The 27,326-nt window shown below is 35.5% G+C and overlaps 1 protein-coding gene across 1 annotated transcript in view; it reads left to right on the plus strand.

Annotated features, from left to right (window-relative positions):
* The window catches only part of LEMD3 (LEM domain containing 3), a 79,407-nt gene that overhangs the window by 23,858 nt on the left and 28,223 nt on the right, over positions 1–27,326 (plus strand). Inside the window, exons 2-4 of the mRNA XM_023225121.1 lie at positions 17,849–17,886; positions 22,806–22,872; positions 25,396–25,463. Of these exons, the coding sequence (XP_023080889.1) occupies positions 17,849–17,886; positions 22,806–22,872; positions 25,396–25,463 (173 nt within the window). The remainder of the gene's footprint in view (positions 1–17,848; positions 17,887–22,805; positions 22,873–25,395; positions 25,464–27,326) is intronic.

Here is a 27,326-nt window from a genome sequence, read left to right on the forward strand (position 1 = left end):
TGGAAGGGGCCAGCATATGCAATGTGTTTATTGGAGTTGTATGCATGCTCATTTGAGGTGTTTTTCCCTTAGCACTCACATGTCCCTGGAAGGTCATATATCAGTTAAAATCCTCCATATTGCTTCTTAATGCATATGCTGGAGCCCGCTCGCCCAAGTCCTGAGATCTTATTGGAAAGCTACTGATCACCAGTTTCAGGTGTTTCTGTTTATTGGGAGACTGCCTATCCCTGGTGCTGGCTGCAACCAATTATTGTTTTAGAGAGACAATTAACAACTGCTTGGCCATCACCTGATGGTCGCCTAACATAACTGGCATGCGTGTGTGTGTGTGTGTGTGTGTGTGTGTGTGTGTGTGTGTGTTTTGGGGGAGGGGGCCTCCCCTGCCTTGCTCATACCTGATAGCTACCTACTGTAACAAGGCACTTGGAAACTGGACACTGCACTTTCACTTGCACATTTGTTCTTAGGTTGAACCCATAGTTCTATAATCTTAAACATCTAGTGAAGATAACAAACTTATTTGACTAGTAAAAACAGGTAAAATAAAATGTTATGCTCGTATTATGCTTAAAGCTGGTAACTGAGAAGACACAGCTCTTTTTATTAAACCAACAATATTGGGTTCATTTTGCCTGTTGCCCAGATAGAGCTGATTTATCAAGACAGGGGAATTGCAATAGAGAAAGGGTTTAATTCATGGAGAGCCAGGTGAATGGGAGACTGGAGTTTTATTACTTTTCAAATCCACCTCCCTAAAAATTTGGAGGCTAGGGTTTTTCAAGGATAGTTTGGTGGACAAGGGAATGAGTGCTGTTAATTGGTTATGGATGCAGTCATAGTAGTGTGGAAATGGTCCCTGTGTGCTGAGTCTGCTTCTAGGTAGGGACCACAGGACCTGTTGAATCAAGAGTCATGGGTCTGGATGGGGCTGTTGGTGGTCAGAAACATAAAAACTTTAAAGGATATCTCAAAAGGGCAGTCTTAGGTTCTACAATACTGACGTAGAAGTAATTGGGGGAATTGTAAATCTTGTGATCTCCAGGATAATGGCTGGTAATTGATGTCTATGCCTTAGAATTCGGCCTTCTCTGATCCTCCTAATTTGGTGGTCTTTCATTAGTTTTACATAGGCAGTTTAGTTTTGGAGAATGGTATTATTTAAACTATAATCTTAATTATAATTATAAAATAATTATTAAATTATTATAATCTAAATTATTGAATTGTAATCTAAATTTCTCCCAAAATTAGCTTGGCCCAAGCCCCAGGAATGACTAAGGACAGTTTGGAGGTTAAAGGCAAGATGGGAGTTGGTAAGATCAGATCCCTTTCAATGTCATAATTTTCTTACCATTACAATTTTTGCAAAGGTGGTTTCATTCTTGGGTTCTGCAACCTGCAAACTGTATTTTTGACCCATGGCTGGTTGAATCTGCAGATGCAGAACCTGTGGATATGGTGGACCAGCTATACTTAATTTACATAAGCACTTATTTTTCTTTAAGCCGATTAAATAGAGCTGTTTTATAAATTGTCTTTGGCAATACCATCCGGAGCTAGAAAAATATCACACAAATATAACACATGTACGTAAATATATAGGCAGAAGTAAACAGATCATATAGCTCTCATTTTAAAATTTTAGTCATGTGCGACGTCTAAATACAGAACTCACTTGTTTATTAAAAAAATAGCTAGTTTCAAATTGTGTCTCTGGCCAGATGGCTACACTTCTTACTGATGTTTATGAAAAAGACTGAAGATTTTTTATTTGCCAATTTCCAAATAGTTGTACCCCCGTTTTCCTCTTCTGATGAGTCATCTTCCCTAAATTTTCATGTCTAAAGGGATGGCTCTTAAGTTAGACTAGGTAGAGCATTTATATCTCAAAGGCACAGAGCTAAGGCTTCAGGCTTCAGTACTGTCATTTACTGAAACAAGGAAAGAAGGTTGTAGGTAAAGCCCCAGTTACAACAAGATGGCCAGGAAAAGCTTCTTAAATGCTTAGGTAAAGCTAGTTATATAGGTTTAAGTCATTGTCTTCTCCATTCTAAGAATTTCTAGTGATTCAGTCCTACTTCTCTCTCTGGTGTAGAGAGAGAGACAAATGGGAGATTTCTTTTATAGATGTAAATTTCTCTTACAAAACGGTCTAAAAATAACTGGTTAAAAATAGTCCTTATGCCAGTAAGGCATATTTTGGAGATTAATTTGGCTAGAAGGATCAAGAAGTCCTGGATCTTGTGCTCCAATGAGAATTCTGAATTCCTCAGCAAATTTCTGGGGGTTTTCCTTTGGGACAGAGAAACCTTTGCTTGATCTGAGCTCAAGATTTTGACCAAGGCATAAAGGTGGTTAAAGATACAGACCTGGTTGATGTGTAGGCCTAACTATAAAACATTTGTCTAGCTTTCTTTTCATCTTTGGGTTGGGAAAATAACTGAGCTAAAAGCTTAGTAGATAAAGAATAGGCAGAGGATGGGGTGGGGAGGTGCAATCAGAGTTAAGTCAGTCAACATGTAATTAAAAAAAAAATGAACTGCTTAAGCTTTTCATTTGCCTTTTATAGGGAGTCTTTGAGAGAGGCAATTTTTGAGTCTTTTAGAAGCCTCTGCACACCAAAAAATCCTCAAACAGAACTCTGTTGTTTCTGAGGTATTTTGGATCCTTTTTTTCTAATGTGCCTTGCAAATGAAGTTTTATCACTGTGGCCACTGGAACTCTTGAGTTACTTTTGGTAAGGTTCACTCATTTCTCTAAAAAATCAGATTCTGAGCCCTTAGTTCTTAAGCATAAAATTCGCTGACGTTCCAGATGGCGGAGTTCTAGACTTCTTGCCTGCAGATGAACCCATGATTCACTGCCTTCTCAAACTTACCTAACTTACCTTATATAAGACTATATTGGGCCCCTGCTAGACCAATATAGTCTCTGTCATGACTTACAGGCCCAGTCTGGATCAGAAATGCTCATAGTCAAGAGAACTCAAAACAGGTAGTCAAGCTTGTATCCTGAGAGGAACCTACCATAGTGACCTCCAAATGTGCAGCAAAAAGCCATGAACTCAAGGGGCTCAGTGGGGGTACTTATGCCTGTTACTCATTGCTCCTGTGCGTTATCATTGGTGGGATCTCCTTCAGACCCTCATTTCTAACACTAGAACTATTAAAAGAAAACCTTTAGACAAAAGAAATTTAATAGAGTTTATTTCAGCAAAGAATGAATTATGAATTGGGCAGCACTCAGAACCAGAAGAGGTTGAAAGAGTTCTGCTCTGAAGCATGTGGGCAGTGAACTTTTATAGCCTGAACACAGAAGTAAGATGAAGAAAATTTATTTGGTTAGAGTGGCAAGATCCTAGTTAGAGGTTAGTTGATGGTTTCTGATTGGTTGAGGTTACGTTTCATTATCCTGTTTACATTGAATTGGGTTTTGGTTTGCTTAACATAGGAGCTCCATTTTACAGAGCTCAGGCTAATGGCTTCTTTCTGATTTGTTTTATTAGTAGTCATATTTCCCATCTCAAGATGTGGCTGAAGCATGTGTTTATTGCCTGTAATAGCCAAGTAGAATGGTTGTGGGAAATTGTAGGTATCATTTTTTTAGCATTCACTCACACATATTCGTGTATATTCTCTCACTCCATTACAAGTAGAAGTTGTAGAAGTTAGAGTAGATGTTAAGTGAGAATCTGATATAACTACAGTATATGCTGAACATTCTGTCCATTGTATTCATGGGGAAGCATGGTTTTTACTCTTAAGGTTCCATATATTATAATCAACAAAAAAGTCTTTAGCCTACTTTACCACATATTATAACTGCTTAAATTGTTATTTTATCAAGCAGTTTTGTTTTTGACTTGATGACATACTTAAGTGTCTCTGTTTCCTAAATGACTTTTCATCTGTGTCTGTTTTCTTCCAGAGGTAAAATCCAAACATATATATAAACATATATAACATTTTTAAGCACATTTCTTATAAAGTCAATGATGGGAACTTCTTCAAATTTAGTTTGTATGTTTGTTCTGGTCATACTTCCACCTCTGTATGTTGTCTGTATGTATAATGCCCTTTTCCTTTTTTATCATACCTCTGCTGTTTATTCCTATTCAGTGAATGGAGGGGAAACTATTATTATTTAAGTCTTACTCATTTTATTCCTCTGTGCATTTGCTGTCTCCAGTTTTCTTATTTGCATATTGTTTTTGTGCCACTCAAAACTAAAACTGGAGATAAACATTGAAGATGTTAAGTACATGCATTGTAATTTTGAATGTTACAAAGTGAAAGACCTGTTGTATTTAATTGTACGTGAAATTCGTATTACTTTATTGCATTGCACATCTCCAGTGCATCACAAATCCCTTTTGGATCTCCAAACTCTTGTTTAGCACAATTCCTTTAGAATTGACTTTGTTATAATAAAGTTTTACTTGTATCTTTTAATGTAAATTTAGAGGAACTGTTATAGTCTCCAGTGTGTAACAGTTAATATTTAAAATTTCTTCCTACAGTGAGCTGTCACCATGTTTAATAAATTATAGTATTCATTAGCATAAATTACTTTGGGTGCCAAGTTAGCTATTGCACAGATGCTTTGTATTATTTATAGATTTGTATCTAACCTTTACAAGTTGACTTGCTTTTGTTTTTCTATTCACTTGTCACCATGCAGTAGGCAGTAGCATAATTATTTAAGTGTCATATGTACAAAAGTAGTTTTCAGGAAGAGATCTGTTGAAACTCCTAAGAGGTAGATCAGTTGAGCAATATAGTAATATTAAGCTCCCATAATTTAAGTAGACATATTGCTTTGTCTTTATTTGAATCTGATCCCCTTGTATATTAATCCCTCGGTATCCATGGGGGATTGGTTCCAGAACCCCCACAGATACTAAAATCCACAGATGCTCAAGTCCCTCATATAAAACTGTGTAGAATTTGTATATAACCCATGCACATCTTCCTGTTACTTTAAATCCTTTAGATTATTTATAAAACCTAATATGATGTAAATGCTATGTAAATGGTTGTTATACTGTGTTGTTTTTAAAATTTGTATTATTTTGTAGTTATATTGTTAGCATTTATTGTTTTGTTTTTTTCCCCCCACGTATCTTTGATCTCAAGTTGTTTGAGTCCTTGAATGCAGAACACATGGATACAGAGGGCTATCACCACTACCTTTCTTCCCAACATTGTGGTAAACTACAAGGGTGTCTTTAGCTGACAAATTAGATAGAGGCAGCACCTTAACTGTTTCCCTCTGGAGTTTTGAGCCACCGGGACTTAGTTTTGTCTTTGTGGGAGGGGTGAAGCAGGGAATTCATTATCAACTTTGTAGTTTATCTTAGAGTAAATTGTTGATATTTACTTAACACCTAAGAGTCTTCTCTTAGATGAAACTTTCTTTGAATGAGGACTTCAATTTTAGTTACTAGTCAGATTCAGGAAGAATAATTCTATCAAACAATATTTTTTGAGTTGTGGATGCTCTATAAAGATATCAGAATTCATCTTTGGAAGGAGTAGACTCATGAAAGTCTTAAATGTCTATTTTGGTATTTTCTGGATTTGCTAATGATCTAACTTTCTAATTTAGTAATATTTTATTTAAATAAATGAAACCAGACTTACGAAATCATTGATGGATGCATCACCTCCAATTCAATAGGTTAGGCATTTTAGAAAATAAGTTATGAATATTTGCAGCCACATTTTAAAAATTTCTAGACACAAGATCTTACATTTTAGCTATTTTTCAATATGCTATGTTTCTGACATTGTTTTAGTAAAAATAAAATCTTATTTCTAATGTAAATTTTATGAATTTCTAAAAATAAGGCTATATTAAACATCATTCTAAAACCAAAAAAACTGTTACATTACAATGAATCTTCTAGGTATTTGCAAAAGAGAGGGAACTATGAATCTTCTAGGTATTTGCAAAAGAGAGGAACTTTTCTTTTTCAGTTCTCAATTTATAAAGAGTTTAGATTGAATTATGAATAAGGCTGCTGTAAACGTCCATGTGCAGGTTTTTTTTGTGGACATAAAGTCACCTCCTTTGGGTAAATATCAAAGAGCATGATTAATGGATCACGTGGGAAGATTACATTTAGTTTTGTAAGAAACCAACAAACTGTCTTCCAAAGTGGCTATACCATTTTGCATTCCTACCAGTAACGAATGAGAGTTCTGAGGCAGGAGAGTAGCGTCTGGAGGCAGGGAACGTAAGACTGATTCACACTGACTTCCTGGAACTGAATCAAAAGGAAAACCCCAACTTTCCACACCCAAGTAACAAAGGAACAGAGGCTATACCCTTTGAAACCCCTGCACCCCTAACCCCTCTGCCACCTTCTGCACTGCAGATGAGAAATGGAAAGTACCTTTGATTGGTCCCCTCTAGGAACCAATCAGACTGATCACTGGCCTAGTCTTCATTTGCATAAGGGTGTAACTTTGTGACTTAAGCCTCTGATTGGTCACCTTCCACCATCAATCAGACTGGTCGTGAGCCACTACTTCATTTACATAGGGTGTAACCAAGTGACCAGTGGGAAACCTCTAGTGGGTATTTACACCCCAGAAAATTCTGTAACCAGCGCCCTTGAGCCACATTCTGTAGAGTGTACTTTTGTTTCAATAAATCTGTGCTTTCGTTGCTTCATTCTTTTGTTGCTTTGTGTGTTTTGTCCAATTCTTTGTTCAAAACACCAAGAATCAGGATGACTCATAGTCAAGACCCTCCACCAGTAGTAGTGCTATATCCTCACTGCATTTATGATGTCATTGTTCTTGTTTTTGGCCATTCTGATAGGTATGTAGTGATATCTCTTTTTTTTTTTTTTTTATTTGAGATGGAGTCTCGCTCTGTCGGAGTGCAGTGGCGCAAATTCGGCTCACTGCAAGCTCCGCCTCCCGGGTTCATGCCATTCTCCTGCCTCTGCCTCCCAAGTAGCTGGGACTACAGGCACCTGCCACCACGCCTGGCTAATTTTTTCTTGAATTTTTTAGTAGAGATGGGGTTTCACCGTGTTAGCCATGATGGTCTCAATCTCCTGACCTCGTGATTTGCCCGCCTCGGCCTGGTATCTCATTATTTTAATTTGTATTTCTCTGATGACATGTGATGTGGATCATCTTTTCTGTATACCTTCTTTGGTGAGATGTCTGTTAAGTTCTTTGGCCCATTTTTTAATAGGATTTGTTTTCTTGAATTTTTTTCATATATTTTGGATAGCAGTACTTTATCAGATATGTCTTGCAAATATTTCCTGACAGTCTATGGCTTCTCTTTTTATTCTCTTAACAGTGTCTTTTATAGAGCAGAAATTTTTTAATGTGAATGTCAGCTTATCATTTCTTTCATGGATTGTGTGTTTGGTGTTGTATCTAAAAAGTCATTGCCAAACCCTAGGTCATCTAGATTCTCTTTTATCTTCTCGGAGTTTTATAGTTTTGTGTTTGATATGTAGGTGTGCGATCCATTTTGACTTAATTTTTGGGAAGGGTATAAGATCTGTGTCTAGATTAATTTTTTTGCATGTGAGTATCCAGGTGTTCCAGAATTATTTGTTGAAAAAACTATCTTTGCTCCATTTTATTGCCTTTGTTCCTTTATCAAAGATCGGTTGACTGTATTTATGTGGGTCTATTTCTGGGCTCTCTATTCTGTTTCACTGATCTTTTTGTCTGTTCTTTTACCAATACCACACTGTCTAGATTATTGTAGCTTTAGAGTAAGTCTTAAAGTCAGACACTGTCAGTCTCCCACCTTTGTTCTTCAATATTTTGTTGGTTATTCTGGGTCTGTTGCCTTACCATATAAACCTTAGAATCAGTTTAAAAGTATCCCCAAAATAATCTGCTGGGATTTTGATTGGTATTGCATTGAGTTTACAGATCAAGTTGAGAAGAACTGACATCTATAAAATACTGAGCTTTCTTATCCATGGACATGAACTATCTTTCAGTTTAATTAGTTCTTTTTGATGTCTTTGATCAGAGTCTTATAGTTTTGCTTATGGTAGATCTTGTACATATTTTGTTAGATTTACCTATTTCATTTTGGGAGGATGCTAATATAAACATTATTGTGTTTTAAATTTTAAATACCACTTGTTCCTTGCAGCCATATAGCAAAGTAGTTGAATTTGTCTATTAACCTTGCATCTTGCATCCTTGCTATGGTTGCTTGTTAGTTCCAGGAGGTTTTTTGATCAGTTCTTTCAGATTTTCTACATATATTGTCATATTATCTGTGAACAAAGTTTTATTTCTTCTTTCAACCTCTGTACTTTTTCTTTCTCTTCTGATTGCATTAGCTAGGACTTCTAGTATGATGTTGCAGCGCAGTGGTGAGAGAAGACAAAACATCCTTGCTTCATTGCTCATCTTAATGGGAATGCTTTGAGTTTCTCACCATTAAGCATGGTGTAAACTGTAGGTGTTTCTGTTTTTGTTTTGTATTAATATTCTTTATCAAGTTGAGGAAATTCCCTTGTATTCCTAGTTTATTTTACTGAGAGTTTTTTGTCTTTTTGTTTTTGATGCGTGGGTATTGAACTTTTTTTTTTTTTTTTTTTTTTGAGATGGTGTTTTGCTCTTGTTGCCCAGGCTGGTGTGCAATGGTGCAATCTCGGCTCACTGCAACTTCAGCCTTCCAGGTTCAAGGAATTCTCCTGCTTTAGCCACCCGAGTAGTTGGGATTACAAGCGTGTGCCACCACACCTGGCTAATTTTGTATTTTTAGTAGAGATGGGATTTCACCATGTTGGCCAGGCTGGTCTCGAACTCCTGACCTCAGGTGATCCAGCTGCCTCAGCCTCCCAAAGTGCTGGGATTACAGGCATAAGCCACTATGCCTGGCCTGGGTATTGACCTTTTGTCAGATGCTTTTTCTGCATTTGTTGATAAGATCATGTGATTTGTTTTTTTCTTTAGCCTCTTGATATGGACTACATTAATTTATTTTCAGATTGCACAGCTGCAATAAGTCCCACTTGGTTGTAATATATTGTTCTTGTTATACTGTGGAATTTGTTATTTGTTGAAGACTTTTGCATCTGTATTCATGAGAGATATTATTCTGAAATTTTCTTGTAATGTCTTTGTCTAGTTTTGGTATTAGGGTAATGCTGAACTCATATCTGCTACTGTCTTCTGAAAGATATTGTAGAGAAGTGGTATAAGTTTTTCCTTAAATCTTTGGAAGAATTCTCCATCTGGCCTGGTGCTTTCTATTTTGGAAGGTAATTCCTTACTGATTCTGTTTCTTTAATAGGTATAGTCCTATTCAGATTGTGTCTTCTGTGAATTTTGACAGATTGTGTTTTTTGAGGAATTGGTGTGTTTCATCAAGGTTGTCAAATTTGTGGGCATAGAGTTGTTCACAATATTCTTTTGTTATCCTTTTGATATTTGTGGGATCCATAGTAATGTCCTCTTTTATTTCTGATACTAGTAATTGGTTTCCTCTCTCTTTTTCTTAGCTAGCCTGCCTAAACGCTTGTTAATTTCATTAACATTTTCAAGGAACCGGCTTCTGGTTTCATTGATTTTTCTCTGTAGATTTCTTGTTTTTTAATTTCATTGATTTCTGCTCTAATTCTTACTCTTTCTTATGTTTATTTTGAATTTAATTTACTCTCTTCCTGATTTTCCAAAGTGGAAGCTTATAAATGATATTAGGTCTTTCTTTCCTAATTTATGCATTCATTAAGTCATTTATGCCTTAGGTTGCAATTTTTTGAATTTTAGCAATCAGGCCTTGGCAATGATCTTGTGCAGTAGGGTATTAATAACTCCCACATGCTTAGCGTTCCAATAGTGGAACACTAGACATAAATTTAATAAATTTCCCTCTAAGCACTGCTTTTGCTGTGTCCCACAAATTTTGGTACATTTTGTTTTCATTTAGTTCAAAATATTTTAAAGTGTCTCAAGATTTCTTTGTAAACCCATATGTTATTTAGAAATGTGTTGTTTAATCCCCAAGTATTTTAGGATTTTTGCAGCTATCTTTCCGTTGATTTCTTGTTTAATTTAGTTGCAGTGTGAGAGCAGTCATTGTATGACTTCTCTTTTAAATTTGTTATGGCATGTTTTATGGCCCAGAATGTGGTCTGTCTCAGTGAACATTCCATGTAAGCTTGAGAAGACTGTGTATTCTGTTGTTGTTTGATGAAGTAGTCTTTTGTTCATTATATCCAGGTGATTAATGATTTGTTGAGTTCACCTGTGCTTACTGACTTTCTGCCTGCTGGATCTGACCATTTCTGGTATAGCAGTGTTGAAGTCTCTATGTTAGTGGATTCTTCTGTTTTTCCTTTCATTTCTATCAGTTTTTGCCTCACATATTTTGGTACTTTTTTGTTAGGTGCATAAACATTAGGTATTGTTATATCTTCTTAGAGAATTGACCCCTTTGTCATTATGTAATGCTCTTCTTTGTCACTGATAACTTTCCTTGCCCTGAAGTTTGTAGTATCTGAAATTAATACAGCTACTCTTACTTTATTTTATTAGTGTTAGCGTGGTATAACTTCTCCATATTTTTACTTTTAATCTACATGTGTCTTTACATTTGAGGTGGATTTCTTACAGACAACTTATACTTGGGTCTTGTTTTGTTATCCACACTCATGTTTTAATTAGTGCATTTGAACTATTGATGTTCAAAGTAAGACTTAATGTCATCCGTAGCTAGAAACTGCCACTTTTTTTCTTCATTTTTATTTTTTTTAATTTCAGGGGTACGTGTGCAGGATGCACAGGTTTGTTACATAAATGTGTGCCATGGTGATTTGCTGCGCCGATCATTCTGTCAACCCAGGTATTAAGGCCAGTATCCATTAGCTATTCTTCCTAATGCTCTCCCTCACCCCACCCAACCCTCTGATAAGTCCCAGTATGGGTCTTTCCCTTGCATGTGCCTGTGTGTTCTCATCTTTCAGCTCCAACTTATAAGTGAGAACATAGAGTGTTTGGTTTTCTGTTCTCGTATTAGTTTGCTGAGAATAATGGCCTCCAGCTCTTTACATGTCCTTGCAAAGGACATGATCTTGTTCCTTTTTATGGCTGATAGTATTGCATGGTGTATATGTACCACATTTTCTTTATCCAGTCCCTCATTGATGGGCATTTAGGTTGATTCCATGTCTTTGCTCTTGCAAATAGTGCTGCAGTGAACATATGTGTGCATGTATCTTTATAATAGAATGATTTCTATTCCTTTGGGTATATTCAGTAATTGATTAGTGGGTCAAATGATATTTCCACCTCTAGATCTTTGGGGAATCGTCACACTGTCTTCCACAATGGTTGAACTAATTTACACTCCCACCAATAGTGTAAAAGCATTCCTTTTTCTCCACACCTTGCCAGAATATACTTCATAAAGACTTGTTGAAAAGCCTGTGGTTAGAAGTCTTTCTTACAGCTTTTGTTACAGAGATCTCAAACTGAGGGTACAGTTATAACGTGGAATTAGTGCTTGAGTAAATGTAAGTAATTTCAGTTATAGTCTCTGTATTAGTCTATTCTCACACTGCTATAAAGAAATACCCAAGACTGGGTAATTTATAAAAGAAAGAGGTTTAATTGACTCACAGTTCTGCAAGGCTGGGAAGGCCTCAGGAAATTTGCAATAATGGCAGAAGGAGAAGCAGAAGCAAGTACCTTTTTCAGGAGGTGGCAGGAGAGAGACAATGCAGATGGGGAAGAGCTGCTTATAAAACCATCTGATCTCATGAGAACTCACTATCACAAGAACAGCATGGGGGAAACTGCCTCCATGATCCAATCACCTCCCACCAGGTCCCTCCCTCAACACATGGGGATTACAATTTGAGATTAGATTTAGATGGGGACACAGACCCTAACCATATCAGTCTGATATCAGTCCCCCCCCCCCCCAAAATCTTCATTTTTATGTTGAGCAAGTGTGAGACTTTCAGATGATTACAAGGTTGAAAGAGACCATAATTTTTTTTTTTTTTTATCATATATAAAGACTAAGAACCAGCTAAGTAATAAGGATAATGGAAAATTTGACTCTGAGTTTTGACCTTTTACTTCCTTAGACACATTGTTTTCAGTTTTCTTTATATTCTTAGTACTTTGATAGCAATGTTTAAAGGTCTTTTTTTTTTTTTTTTTTTTTTTTTACAAAATCAGTGTGTACTTTGTTATTTTTAAGCATAGTTTATTTGAAAACAGCATGGGATTTTTGCCTCTCAAACAAGGACAGGTGAAAATTGGGAGTTCTGTAGGAGAGCAGAAGGCAGAAATGGAGAAGCTTTTGTGTTCTTGCCCTTTCCCTTCTCTATATCTGATTATCCCCATCTAGGTTTGTATATCAAAATTTAGATCAATAGATGGGATTACAATTGAAAGGTTATTAATGAATACAAGGGTGGTGGTACAAGAGTTTACCTTAGGCAAGTTTTATGGAAGACAGTAATAGATAATTTTGTCCATAAAACTTTTCCTATTTTGATTATGTAAACTCAATATTCATGTGTTAAGTATACATCAAGTGAACTGTTCCTGTCATCTAGAATGACCATCTATTTAATAAAGCCATGAAACAATCAGAGAACTTTCAGAAAACAAATGGGCAAAATGCTGTGTTGCAAAAACATGTCCTGCCTTGTTCATCCTGTCCATTTTTAGATTGGTCTGGATAATAGTGAAATGCAGAACTGTTTGCCACACAGGTGCAATGTTTTGCAGCTGTTGGAAACGTTCCCCCTCACCCAAACCCCTTTGCTTTCTTCACATAAAATTATGCGGTGCTGACACTATTCATGCTAGAAGATGGGATTTGAGAATTTGAATGTCTGTTTACATAAAGATGTAATACAGAGAGATAACTGCACATTCAGGCATCTGAATATAACTGCCTAGATGACTTTATTGAAACTGTCCTTAAGGTCACACTAGCCTTAAGGTCATGGAGTTTTAGAGACTGCCTTTAAAACTCCTGTCTGTAGAATTGCTGCCCTCTAGGACTGAATGTCTGAGGACAGGGCTTATATATATTTATTTTTAAATCTGTTGTAACTAGCATAATACCTGGACATAGTAGGCACTTTATATGTTTGTGAATATTTTATGTTGCAAGATGAAGCCAAATGAAAATATCATTTAGATGTAGTATGGTACTAAATCAGAAATTATAATTTTTTTAAACTGATGCCATGTGGTACACTCTGTAGTAGTCATATGAACAGAGTGCCATGGCCTCAGAGAGAAGGGGAGTGAATAATTCTGTCCATGGAAGTCATGGAATACTTTATATTTTTATATATCATGGAAAATACCTCCCTAGACTACAATTGGAGAATCTGTTTTGAAGAGAATTTTTTCCTCATCTAAGAGAAAATGTATTTTTCAACAGTAGTGTTTTCCCCCCATATCCCCATTTTTGTCATTTTTGATGCATTATATAAATAACCAAATTAATGATTCAAAATTTTAAAGTTTTAGAGCATGCTTTCTTTATATAAAACTGATGTTTTATTTTCTATAGTTATTTCTATGATGAGAGTTATGTAGGCTTTGGAGTCAGACATAAATAGGTTTGAGTCTCATATTTTTGAATCCCAACTTATTAAACTGTTTACCTCAAGGAAGCAACTTAACCTCAACGAGTCTCAATATTTCTGTCAGCGAAAATGGGGCTAATATCTACTCTGAATGGTAGTGTTATGAGGATGAAATGAGGTACCTCTTGAGTACATGGCAGCAGCATTATTCCTGGTGCATATTAGGAGCTCAATAAACATAATTTCCTTTTTATTCAAAGAAGAGGGTTGTAGTGATCAAGACTAGTACTTTTCTGGCATTGACGAAACTACTCATCTCGGAGACTGTAGTATGCCCTCAAGTTTCTGTTTGTTTAGCATGTGCATAGTACCCAGTATCTGCAAAGGCATTGAGATACGTGGCGATACTGCAGTCTTGTTGGGGCTGGGGGTAAGGAGTTGAACACCAAATATTGAAATCATGATGAAAGGTAGTAAATTACTGAGATTCTGAGAAGGGGGATTCTGAGAGGGAGGTCACGATAAACTGCAGTGATTAGGCATCCTTCATGGTTGTAGCATAGCTGCAAACTGAACCTTAAAGGCAGAATGGAGAAAACATTCAGGCTTAAAGAAGACCAGAAAGATCAAATGCCCACTCTTCTGAGAGAATATTTTTGTGTGCTATAATTGACAGTGGTTCCATGTATACAGAACAAAAAATTGTCATGGCAGACTGAAGCTGGCTGTGTTGACCCAAAGAAAGCGTAGGAAAGCATCCTGGATGTACTATTGTCTGTTTTCCTGAGTCATAAGTAGCATATCATTTATTCTCCAAATGCTTGGGACTCTTAAGCTAGGAAAGCATATACTTTGAAGTTTATAAAAGTATAGATGTGTTCGGAAGTTTTTCCTTTTTATCTGAGAATTCATAACAGATGATAAATTTTATTTCTATGTAGGAGAATGGAAACCTGTTTACATTTGAGAAAAGACCAGTAAAACTAGTAACATTTTTGGAATTGTTGGGGTGTGGAGGGAGGGATTTGGAGGAGAAGCATTGTATATCTTATAAGCAATTATCACAAGATAAGAATTTGTTCCTTGCAACAAAGTGTGATTAGAAACCATTGGAAAATTTTGAGGGTTCTAATGAAACATTGAAGGAATTTGATTTTTACAGTTATTAGAATAGTTTAAAGGGAAAAGAAGTCAAAATATTAAGGACATTTACAAAGAAAAGTTTGGTATATTTGAGGCTTGAAATAATCTGAACTAAAGTATTGAAGAAGAAAGGTCCAAAAAAGCAATAGTGAGAGGCTGTTGGGATTGTAGGGTTAAAGGAGGACAACAGATCAAAAATGGCTTCATGGCTTTGCCTTTAGGGGATGAAAGAGTAAATTTTGAAGTACCATCTCCTCATTATCTTTGCTCTAGGATAAGAGATAAGAGCTGTAATTCACTCTCAGGTCCCTCCCTAGTTTTCTCTCCCTAGTTGACTGAATAATAAATGAAGTGGCAAATTTTTGCTGTGGGATGCTTTTGAAACAAGGTTTCTTCTCTTCAGTTACCTAATTGGGATAGGGTATTATATATTTTCACTAGGGGTAACAGTATGTGTTGTTTCGATTAAAGACTAGGTAATTTGAATGTGATAGAAGATATTGGTGTGATTTTAGAAATAGGCCGGGCGTGGTGGCTCAAGCCTGTAATCCCAGCACTTTGGGAGGCTGAGACGGGAGGATCACGAGGTCAGGAGATCGAGACCATCCTGGCTAACACGGTGAAACCCCGTCTCTACTAAAAATACAAAAAACTAGCCGGGTGAGGTGGCGGCGCCTGTAGTCCCAGCTACTTGGGAGGCTGAGGCAGGAGAATGGCGTGAACCCGGGAGGCGGAGCTTGCAGTGAGCTGAGATCCGGCCACTGCACTCCAGCCTGGGTGACAGAGCGAGACTCCGTCTCAAAAAAAAAAAAAAAAAAGAAATACTGAAATGATTTGGGGAAAGAAAAAAATGTGTAAAGATACTTTGAAAACTTTGAGGGCTTTTAATTTGTTAGAGTTGCTGTTTTGGGGTGGTGTTTTCCTGTAAAAACTTAACCCCAAGGACATGTTTTACTTCTGCTGTTGTTAATAGGTCTCTGTTCATTTAATAGGTGGCGATTATCATGAGCATTTTGGGAAAAAAAATTTAACAGAAGTTTTGTTGGGCGGAAAGTATACTCTTGGCTTTTTTAGGTATGTTATACTCCAGGTATTTTAGACTACAAGGCAAAAGGCAGAAATCTAGAAGGATACTAGAGGCAGAGCAATATTTTCAGCAAAATTGTTTTCCTCCTCTTCAGCTTTCTGTGTTATCCTATCCCTCTCCCTTCTTAGTAGCTCAGAACATACCCTCCTCCAGCTTCCTGCAGAATTTAACACTTTTGCTTCAGTGTTAAAGCGTAAAGTGAAATAAAGAAGAGTGCCTAGATAGCACTACCAGCATTTTTCAAGCACTAACTGTGTGTCCAGTACTATGCTTGGTTCTGGGCATGCACATGTGTATAACACACTCCCTGTCTTGAGAAGCCCACAGTAGAGCAGTCTGGTGAACATTCATAATTTACAGTTATGCTTTTATGGAGCTACTCACAGAGCTGATTTTCCATTTGATAGTCTTAACAAAAAGTAATTTTGCGTATAATCAAAAAAGCAATACTAGCATGGCTTTTCTTCATAGACATTAAAACTTGGTTTTTGGAACTGCACACTTACATTTTTAAGAATTGTTCTTATAAAGAGCAAATACTTCTTAAACTTCGTATTGTTTGGCTAATTTATTGTCATTTGGCCAAATGACAAGGCATTTTTTTGGTAGTATATTGAGCTAAATAATAGCTATTCAATGTTTACATTGAAAAATTCATATTATTAAAAAGGGTATCTTTTGAGTCCATGTGTTCTGATCATTAACATTTTATTTAATCTTGAAGCTATATTATTTCTTCTCCGTATTCCCCTTTTGAGTACTTTTGATTTTCTGTAATGTCTTTCAAAACTTTTTCTTTCCCAACATTAAAACCCTTTGATGTATAGAGAAACATCATTTAAAAATCCATTAGCAAGATCCCTTATGATGATAACAGGATGCATTTTTTTTTTCCTTGCTCTTTTATTGTACCTTGTTAAGCTGGTCTCACATGAACTTTCTTAGAATCAGGCAGTTCCTGGTTCCTATGGGACTTCCTGTTTTCTCAAATAAAAATAGAAAAGCATCTCAGAAAGGAAACCTGGTCAGTGTGAACTACTTTGTGAGATCAGTTAGTCTTAGTTAGTCTTAGTCGTAACCTGGATTATACCGATATATAGTCTATATAAAATATACAAGTTTACAGGTATCTGAAAGCTTTGAATATTTTTGTATGTGATATTAAAATAAACAAAATGATAAGGAGAAGACTCTGAATAAAAACCCTGAGAGGTGCTACATATTCACCCATAAACATTTTTGTATCTTAATTTAGAGGTGAAGGAGGGGCATAGGGGTTGGATGGAAAGTGGTAAATCCTTTCCTTATTATGTAATATTTTATTGGACATTTGGAATTGTTTAATACTGAGACTTAATGCTTAGTTACTTCGATCTGTATTTTTTTTTCTTGCCACTTTTTCAGATGTTAGCAAGGATTAGGAAGGTGGATTTAAAAAAATCATTAGAAGTCAGAATTCTAAATGAATTATTCAGTTTTAAAGCATCTTATAGATTTCTTTCAGTAGTTAACTGCTTCTTACTCTATATTTTGAAGTGAAATCAAGTTAAGGTGGAAACAAATTATATAGTCATTAACAGTAATAATAATGAATAGTGTGTTTTGAGTGCATATTAAGTGCTTGACACTGTGTCAAACATTTTATCTTGTTTATCTCATTTAATCCTGACAACAACTGTATAAGGTAGGTATCATTGTTATCCATACTCCTTTAAAGAAGAAACTACAATTTAAAGTAGCTAATTAGATGTTAGTTCAAGGAGACATTACTAATAAGTGGTAGAGGTGGAGCTGGGACTTGAACTCAGCTTCTGTGACACCAGAGCACCTGATCTCAATGATTATGAGGAAAACCACTAATTCAGAGTGAGAATGATAAGTATAAGTCTGAAAAATTACTTCCCCAACCTTTATTATCACCAGTTTGTTTACATTTGGTTTGCATATTTGTATCCAGTTTTAGCAAAGTACATGCTGGCATTTCAGAGAGTTTGTTTGGGGGATTTTAATTCTTAAGTGATGCTAATACTTCTCTTTTTTTCTTTCCTTGATAGTAGAAAACCCCTTTGGTGAAACATTTGGAGAAATACAAGTAAGTAAATGATCATAATGCTGATAATTTCATGTCATGTTTTATATGATAAAAGCATTAGAATACTATCAACTAAAAAAAGTAATTTTAAAGTTATTTTAATCTAAAACAATAGGTTTTATCAACTAAAAAATAGTAATTTTAGGGTTATTTTAGTCTAAAACAATAGGCTTTCTTATTCTGAGTGTTCCTTAACTGTAGTATAATTAAATCTGACACAGATTTTCTCTTAAGAGCTGAACTGTTTATCACTTTACTGTAAAAGACAACTGCCAAGTAAAATGGGAGTGGCATATCATCAGTGGATCTTGTCTTACACTTAAAAGTATGCCTATTGCCTGTAGTTGCTGGATACCTTAGCAGTTTTTGTCCGTTTTGCCCTCATTTTATCTCTTTGGATCTTCTGCATATTGGCATGCCTATTCGACCATCAAAAGGACTTAGAAAGACAGCATATCCTTCAGGCTATTTCTTTAATTTTTTAAAGAGTGCTATAGTACTAATTTTAACCTAAATCTTATTTATGTAAAAATATTTTTCACTTACCCATCATTACAGAGACTTCAGAGATTAAGATGTTTAAGCTTGTAATTAGTTGTTAATTTTTAATTATAGGAACTGTTATATAGACTTGCATAGAAAACATTATTTGTTGTACTGAAGGATGTGTAATAATGTGTAATCACATCCATAGAATATTACTTTCTGTTGTTAAAGTGGAGCTCTGAAATAATTAGTAATATTCTATTGTGGTGATAATTGTTTAAAACAAAGTTGGCTTTTTCAGTTGCATTATTAAGTATAACAGTGCTATAGTGTCATAATTTAAATTTGATACAGTATACTTACTGAACATTGGAAATAGAAGACTATTTTTTCTGTTTAATTTTCCCCAAGGAGGAAACTGAAGTTCTGAACTTCTGAATAATAGTAATAATTATAATGAAGATAGTGGTAGTGGCTGTTTACTTATATTAAATGCTCATTCTGTACAGGGCCCCTTGCCAAATTTTATTAGTCTCTTCTCCCACTGCTAATAAAGATATACTGAGACTGGGTAATTTATAAAGGAAAGAGGTTTAATTGACTCACAGTTCAGCTGGGGAGGCCTCACAATCATGGCAGAAGGTGAAAGTCATATCTTACCTCGTGGCAGGCAACAGAGTATTATATGTAGGGCAACTCCCCTTTATAAAACCATCGGATCTCATGAGACTTATTCACTATTCATCACGAGAATAGCATGGGAAAAAAACCCACCCCATGCATGATTCAGTTACCTCCCACCACTACCTCCCAAAACACGTGGGGATTATTATAATTCAAGGTAAGATTTGGGTGGGGACACAGAGCCAAACCATATCACAAGTGTTAAAATTCATTATTATTTAATCAAAGACATAATGCAAACAGTTAAAAATATCCTTGAAGAGAAAATTGGCTGAGGATTGAAGAGGGAAATATTTAATAGTGACAATATATGAGAAAATTGGATAGAGTCACCCTATAGATTTTTCTCCCTCTAAAATGAAAAACAATAATCTGGCCCTTACTAAAACAGACAATTATAAAGTAGCTAATTCAAATTATAAAATTGCCTTTATTTAATGAAAGATTATTCGAAAGCTTATTTTATGTATTTACTTGTGGAACTTTAACTAGTTTGCAGAATGATTAGGGAAGCCAGTAGTTAGACATTAAGCTGAAATATTAGGAGACAATCTGAAAAGCAATCAAAATGGAAGAAGAGTATAATCAAACTGTAAACCAATAAGTAAGTTTAAAAGTTGATTTGTATACTTTTCAGATTTACTGCTAGTTTAGTGTACTTGTACGAAAGATAATTGAACCAAAACCTTTCTATTTCTTTCTCAAAATGTATTCATTCACTTAACAACATATATCATCATGCCACTGCACTCTACTACAGCCTGAGTGACAAAGCAAGACTGTAAAGATGGATAGATAGATAGATAGATAGATAGATAGATAGTTAGATAGATAGATACATAGATAGATAGTAAATAGTATGTGTGTGTGTATATATATATATATATCATAAACATCTATTTAGATTATAATTTAGTTGACCATTTGGATAGCAGTTAAGGCCCTACTAGTATATACATGGTCATTTAAACTCTCTGTTTGTTTATTTATTTATTTTTTGAGACAAGGTCTCATTTTTATCACCCAGGCTGGAGTGCAGTGGCATGATCACGACTCACTGCAGCCTCAACCTCCTGGGCTCAAGTTATCCTCCCACCTCAGTCTCCCGAGGAGCTGGGGCTACAGGTGCACACCACCACACCCAGTTAAATTTTGCATTTTTTTGTAAAGATGGGGTTTTGCCACATTGCCCAGGCTGGTCTCAAATTCCTGAGCTCAAGCAGTCTTCCTGGCTCAACCTCTGAAACTGTTGGGATTTCAGGTGTGAGCCACTGCACCCGGCCTTAAATAAATTTTCATTGGAACGATAATTCTTGTAAAAAACTATAGTTGAGCTTTCTGAGTTCTTACGTTATTTGTATGAGAATTTAACAGTGTGTGTGTTATCCAGTATGAGATCAGTTCCATCTGGTTAAGTGTTGTTGCTTGTACTTATCTAGTCCTGTGTAATATCTGTGAATCAAAAGCTAAAGTTTATTCCCAGGTCCCTCTTATGTTTATTAAAGATGTAATCAGAAGACAGATGCCAAATGTTTAAATTTTGTTTTGTTTTTGAAAGGGGAGTGAGGAAGGGTATGATAGGACATATAAAACAGAAAGAAACAAACTTTCTGTTACTTTAATCCCAAAATTTAACTAGATTCACCTTGGTTTTATGTGTCACATCCATAAGCTACACTATCATTGGAACACCTACTCATCCTGTTATGTTGAAGTTATTTATTAAAAATGATTTTGTGGTTTAATGTATCACAAATGCTTAGGTTTCAGAATCCTGAGTTTCAGCCCCTGCTCTTACTTTTTTTTTTTTTTTTTTGAGACGGAGTCTTGCTCTGTCGCCAGGCTGGAGTACAGTGGCCTGATCTCCGCTCACTGCAACCTCTGTCTCCCAGGTTCAAGTGATTCTTCCGTCTCAGCCTCCTGAGTAGCTGGGACTACAGGTGCATGCCACCACACTCAGCTAATTTTTCGTATTTTTAGTAGAGATGGGGTTTCACCATCTTGGCCAGGATGGTCTCCATCTCTTGACCTCATGATCCACCCGCTTCGGCCTCCCAAAGTGCTGGGATTACAGACGTGAGCCACCGCACCCGGCCTACTCTTACTTTTTGATATCTAAGTTTTGCAGTTTGAATTTTTGTTCTTATGTGAAGGTAAGGACTGGCTTAATTCAGAATCTGAATAAAATAAGTTGAGGCTATATATATATATGTATATGTATATGTGTATATATATATAGGAAGGCAAGTAGTAAACTGAATGAATAAGTAACTTATCTCAGTCAACCATCTGACATAAAACCAGCTATTCTGGTGGTAGGATCTTGGCACTTTTGTTGAGTTTTCTTCTTAGTGTAACTGATTAAAGCTGCAGTGACAAAAGCATGCCACCCATAGTGTGCAAACATGTTCTCTTCTGTCCCTGAACATACACCACAAAATAAGTGGATGAGGTTGCATGTTATTAGACATATAAATGTTATTTTTCCATCCTTTTATATCTTGCTTCAATTTGCTCCATAATCTGTTCATCCAGTAAATCTGTTTTGTTGGAAACTTCAGTAAGAAAGAAAATAATAAAGACAGAGCCCCCTGATGAATCATGGACTTATTTTAGATAGTGCAATAAGCTATTACCCCTTCCCCAACCTACCCTCCTCCATCATTTATGTGAGTCTCTCTTGATCGTAATTGCTCTTAAATCGGGGGTCTTGTTGCTTTAGACTACTTGGCAGGTGCTTAGGCTGTACCATTGCAATAATTCTCTATCTGGACTCTTTTTATACAATTATTTCTGCTTCCAGGCCAGTCTGTACATTCTACATTCTGGCCCGGATAGTATTCCTGATGTACAAGTCTGTTTTACTCCCCTGCTAAATTTTCAGAATGAAGTCAAACTCTCTGTGTTCCTGTCCAAGGCTGTCTGGTAGTTAATACTAAACAACTTTTCTAGTATTTTGCAGAATCAAACTAGGCTACTGGTTATGTAAGAAGTATAACCAATGCTTTCATACCTTCATGCCCTTGCTAAGGGTCTTTCTCATTGCCTAGAATGCTGATCTGTTATTTTTTCCTTTGAAACCAAACTCAAATATTCTGTTCAATAGATTCTCTTTCCTCCTTCCCTTCCTCTGTATTTACAGAAGGAGGAGGGAAGAGAATCTTCTGTATTACTCTATAGTTGTTATATAACATTTAATGTCTTTTGTCCTTGAGAACAGGAACCGTCTTGTTCACTGGGTCTCTTGCTTTGCTGAGAGAACAGTTTTTAACTCCTAGTAGATGTTTGTTGAATGTTTGTTTCATTTTAATGGTTCATAAGTTTATATAGGGGCACCTCATTCCCTTAGTTTTATGTGGTTGAGTTAGATTAAAACAAGACATGAAGGGCAGTCTTGATGAAGAAAACAGTCTCATATGAGCAGTTTACATAAGAATACATTGTGTAGAGGGGGATTGGGAACATTGCTTTGGTGACTGATGGAGTTTATTGTCTGTGAGACCTTTTTTAGCACTAACCTTATGCCAATTTTTAAATCATTCTCCAGAAAGTGGAATATTTAGAGCAATAGAGTCTTAGATTAAGGTTTCTTAAAAATATGGTGCCCATTACTTAAATATGAATTTGTCTTTTAGATTGTGTGGCTTCTATGATTTTAAATTTACTGCTTTTTGTTTTGAATAAGAATTATTTGGTGTATTTTTTTTTCTTGGAATTGGGTATTTCATAATAACTTCTTTTAATTTTAGGAAAGTGAAAAAAATCTTATGATGAACACATTGTATAAGCTTCATGATCGATTGGCACAGCTTGCAGGTAATTGTTTTAACTTTTGTAGTTGCTAAAAATGTTTTGAAAAATGTATGTAGCATGTTATTAGTAGAAAATCTTTTTCCAAGTCCAGTGTTATATTTGTGGAATATTTTTCTTTAGAAGTTTATATTACCTATCTATACAGAGTGATTTTTGATTTTTACGTGTGTATTTAATCAAGGCTTTTTTCCTGTCTTCCATCTGTATTAGAGGTAATATATATATATATATGTATTTATATATATTATATAGTTATAAAGTTGATCAAATTCTTTATTGCATTAATAGTAACAAAAAATCCTGAAAGCTTAAGTATCAGAGGAATTAGGTAAGCAATGAATTAACTAAAATATTAGATTAAATATACAAATGCAGATTTTCTTTTATTGGTTGTATAGGTATCATTCTGTTGGATAAAGTAAATTTATTCTCCTGCAATTTTCTCTCCTGATTCATTGCATTTTCCTCGTATTCTGTTCATAGCAATTCTTTGAGAGCTCTAAGGTAGTGAGCTTGTCTGAAATTGGAATAATTTATTATAGATGAATTGGTATCAAGTTTAGCACATATAAACTGCAGTAGCAGCTTATCTATTACCTTTTTTTAGTTCTTTTTTTTTTATTTTACATATAATCTGAAAGAAGAGACTTGGATTCTTGTAAGCAGTCATAAGAAAGGAAAAATGCAGTTTTCAAACTTTTCTATGTAGCAGATCTTTTGTGTAAACCAGATTATTGGTAGCAACCTATAGGTAAATATGGAACTTCTCTGGTTGAATGGAAGTATTTAGGATCCTGACAGTTTCCCATTCTCTCATCTATCTATGTTTTGTCCATTAGGTGCTTAATTCTGGTCAATTTTTTAAGCTTTTAATTCTGTATTATATTGCCAAAAGCCTTCTTTGCTTTGATTGTCATTCACACACTGCAAGCTAATGACATTTATTTGGTATACTGTAGCACTCAGAGATAGGTTAAGTATATGCTAGTTGTGCTAGCCAGGGATGTTGCTAACACAAGCTTCTACAGGTGTCTCTAGCATTGTTTTATCAAGTATGGTTAATGGCCAGCTAAATCAGCATAATCTGGTGTGCTCTTAAAGATAAGATTCCTTCCCCTTGAGTAAGGGTCAGCAAGCTCTATTGCTGTAAAGGGCCAGATAGTGGATATTTTAGGCTTTGTAGGTTAGTTTGCCTCTGTCATAACCACTCAGTTATGTTATACCATGAAAGCAGCCATAAATACTACATAAGTGAATGAGCTTGGCTGTATTCCAAGAAAACTTCATTTATAAAAACCAGCAGTAGGCCAGATTTGACCCATGGGCTGTAATTTGCAGACCTCTGCTCTAAATCTGTGGGATCTACATCTCTGAGGATGCACTAATAAACTTTCAAGACTTGTTCATTTAACAGGTACTTCTCCCCTTTTTATGGCTACTGATATTAAAATGATTACTTGAACAAAACTGAAATAAGAACATGGCTACTTTTATTTTAGAAACATTTGCCAAGGATTTTACTTTAATTATTCTACTTTCATGTTAACGAAAGTTTTTTAACTACTTGAAAGACACAGGGAAGGGAAAACGTGACAATTGGAGTTCAATATGAGGATAATTTATTTCTAATAACCACTTACAGTCTAAAGAAAAAGCTCTGAATTCTCTTCTTATCAACAATTAAAATAAGAGATAAATGTAGTTTTCCAATGATTTATATGTAGCACATCCCTTTGTAGAAAACAGATCATAGGTGGAAACTTGTACCTGATTTCCCTGTTGATCTGTTATAACAATTTTTTTTTTAAGATTTTTTTGAGACAACATCTTTTCTGTCACTCAGGCTGAAGTGAAGTAGGGTGATCACAGCTTACTGCAGCTTCAAATTCCTGGAGTCAAGCTGTCTTCTCGCCTCTGCTTCCCGAGTAATTGGGACTATAGATGCACACCACCACACCTGGCTATGTTATAACAATTTCTAAGGCATGTACACCCCTTGCTAAAGATAGGATTAGTTATACTCTGAAAATGCACATACTTTAATTCATTAATAAATTCAAACTTACTTGAACCTTTAAATGATTAGCTTTAAGAATAGATGTGTAAATTAAGTTAGCACAATGAATTTGCTGAATTTTTTCCCTTTTAGGAATAATACATATTTCTGGAGGGCGTCTTGTGTGCCAAGATCTGCGGATAGGCATCGGTGTGACATAGTTCCTATAACAGCTTACAATTTAGTTGGGACTGTAAGAAAAAGATATGTTCCCGTTTGGACTGAAATGCATTTAAAAGTTGTGGTTAATGTAAGGGTAGTTGTTTGTTTATATTCTTACTGGAATTTCTTTGTTTATATTCTTACTGGAATCTCTTCTAGAAAGTATAAATAATATTGTTCATGTTCTTTGTTTACTGATTATAATAATATAACCTATAATTGTGTAATATATAAAATATTTGAATTGTTTGTTTTCTTGTGTTTAAGAGAGTACTGATTCAAAATTAATAATATGCTAATCTTTCCAGGAGATCATGAATGTGGCAGTTCTAGTCAAAGAACGCTTTCTGTTCAAGAGGCAGCTGCGTATTTAAAAGTAAGCAGTGAAATTAGAATTTTAATAGCTATATTTTAAAAAATTATATAAATCATTGCTACTTACAATAATCATATATTTGATTATTTTAATTGTACTGTTAAAAGCTTGGACCTACTGTTTGGTGTAATATGAGCAGTTATGAGAAAGTGAAATTGTGCAACTTTTTTTTTTTTTTTTTTTTTGTGAGACAGAGTTTCGTTCTTGTTCCCCAGGCTGGAGTGCAATGGCTGATGTTGACTCACTGCAACGTTCACAATCTGGGTTCAATCAGTTCTCCTGCCTCAGCCTCCCAGGTAGCTGGGATTACAGGCACCCACCACCTCGCCCAGCTAATGTTTTTTGTATTTTTAGTAGAGATGGGGTTTCACTATGTTGGCCAGTCTGGACTCAAACTACTGGCCTCAAGTGATCCGCATGCCTCGGCCTCCCAAAGTGCTGGGATTACAGGCGTGAGCCACCTGTTCAATTTTTTTTAGTTTGTTTTAGAACATTCTCTATGAGAGAATGCATATAAATTTGGAAAGGGTACAAAGAAACATTGGTCAGAGGGAAATTGAGATAGGTGAGTAGTAGCATGTAAGAAAGCAGGTAAACATCTAACCATTTATTTAAAATCTTCTGTCCCAGATCAGTTTCTTCTCAGAATACTAAGAGAACTTGCTGTTGAATTTTCTAAACTACTGTAAATAATTTCTGGAAAATCTTAATGAAAGGAAAGGTACTAGAAGATTAAAGATGAATAAATGTCATTCTGATTTCTCAGAAGCAAAAAGTGGAATTTGAAAACCATATAGGAAAGCTTGTTGTCAGTCCAGTTCCATAAAGATAATTTCATAAAGATTTGAGTTCTTGCAAATGGAAATGTTGATCCCTGGAAGGTGGCTGGCATTTGAATGTGGACAAGTCATGCCATACAAATTTCATGCCTCCCATTCCCTTGTTAAAATTGTGGTAAAAAATACATAACATAAAATCTATTAACATATTTTTAAGTATACAGTACAACTATATGTGCATTCTTGTACGGCAAATCTCTAGAACTTCTTCATCTTGTATGACTGAAACTCTATACCCATTGTACGGCAGGTCCCCATTTTCCTCTGCCCCATATCCCTGGCAACCACCATTTTACTTTCTGCCTCCATCAGTGTGATTAACAGATACCTCATATAAGTTGAATCCTGCAATTTTTGTCCTGTAACTGGCTTATTTCCCCTACCATAATGTCTTCAAATTTCATCATATTGTAACATGACAGTATTTCCTTCATTTTTTAAGGCTGAGTAGCATTTCATTGTATGTATACACAGATTTTCTTTATCCAGTCATGTTGATGGGCTTTTAGATTGTTTCCACCTCTTGGCTATTGTGAATAATTCATCAATGAACATGGCAATGCAAATACTTCTTTGAAACTTTACTTTTAATTCTGTTAGACAAATACCTAGAAGTGGGATTGATAGATAATATGGTAGTTCAGCTTTTTATTTTTTGAGGAACCTCCACACTGTTTTCATACTGACTGTACCATTTTACATTCCCTCCAATAGTATAGTAGGATTCCAGTTTCTCCACATCCTTACCATTTATTTACCTTATAGCGCACTGTGTTTTCGATTTGTGTTTCCCTAATGATTACTGATGTTGAACATCTTTTCATATACCATTTATATACATATACATCTGTGTGAATATATAGCATATATGCCACATATATATAATACCCTATCTGTTGACCATTTGTGTATCTTCTTTGGAGAAGTGCTGTTCAAGTTCTTTACTGATTTTTAAATTCGTTTATTTATTTTGTTTTTGAATTGTAGGGGTTTCTTATGCATTTTGCATGTTAACCCCTTGTCA

This window comes from Piliocolobus tephrosceles, chromosome 10, assembly GCF_002776525.5.
Source record: "Piliocolobus tephrosceles isolate RC106 chromosome 10, ASM277652v3, whole genome shotgun sequence".
NCBI classification, from domain to species: Eukaryota; Metazoa; Chordata; class Mammalia; order Primates; family Cercopithecidae; genus Piliocolobus; species Piliocolobus tephrosceles.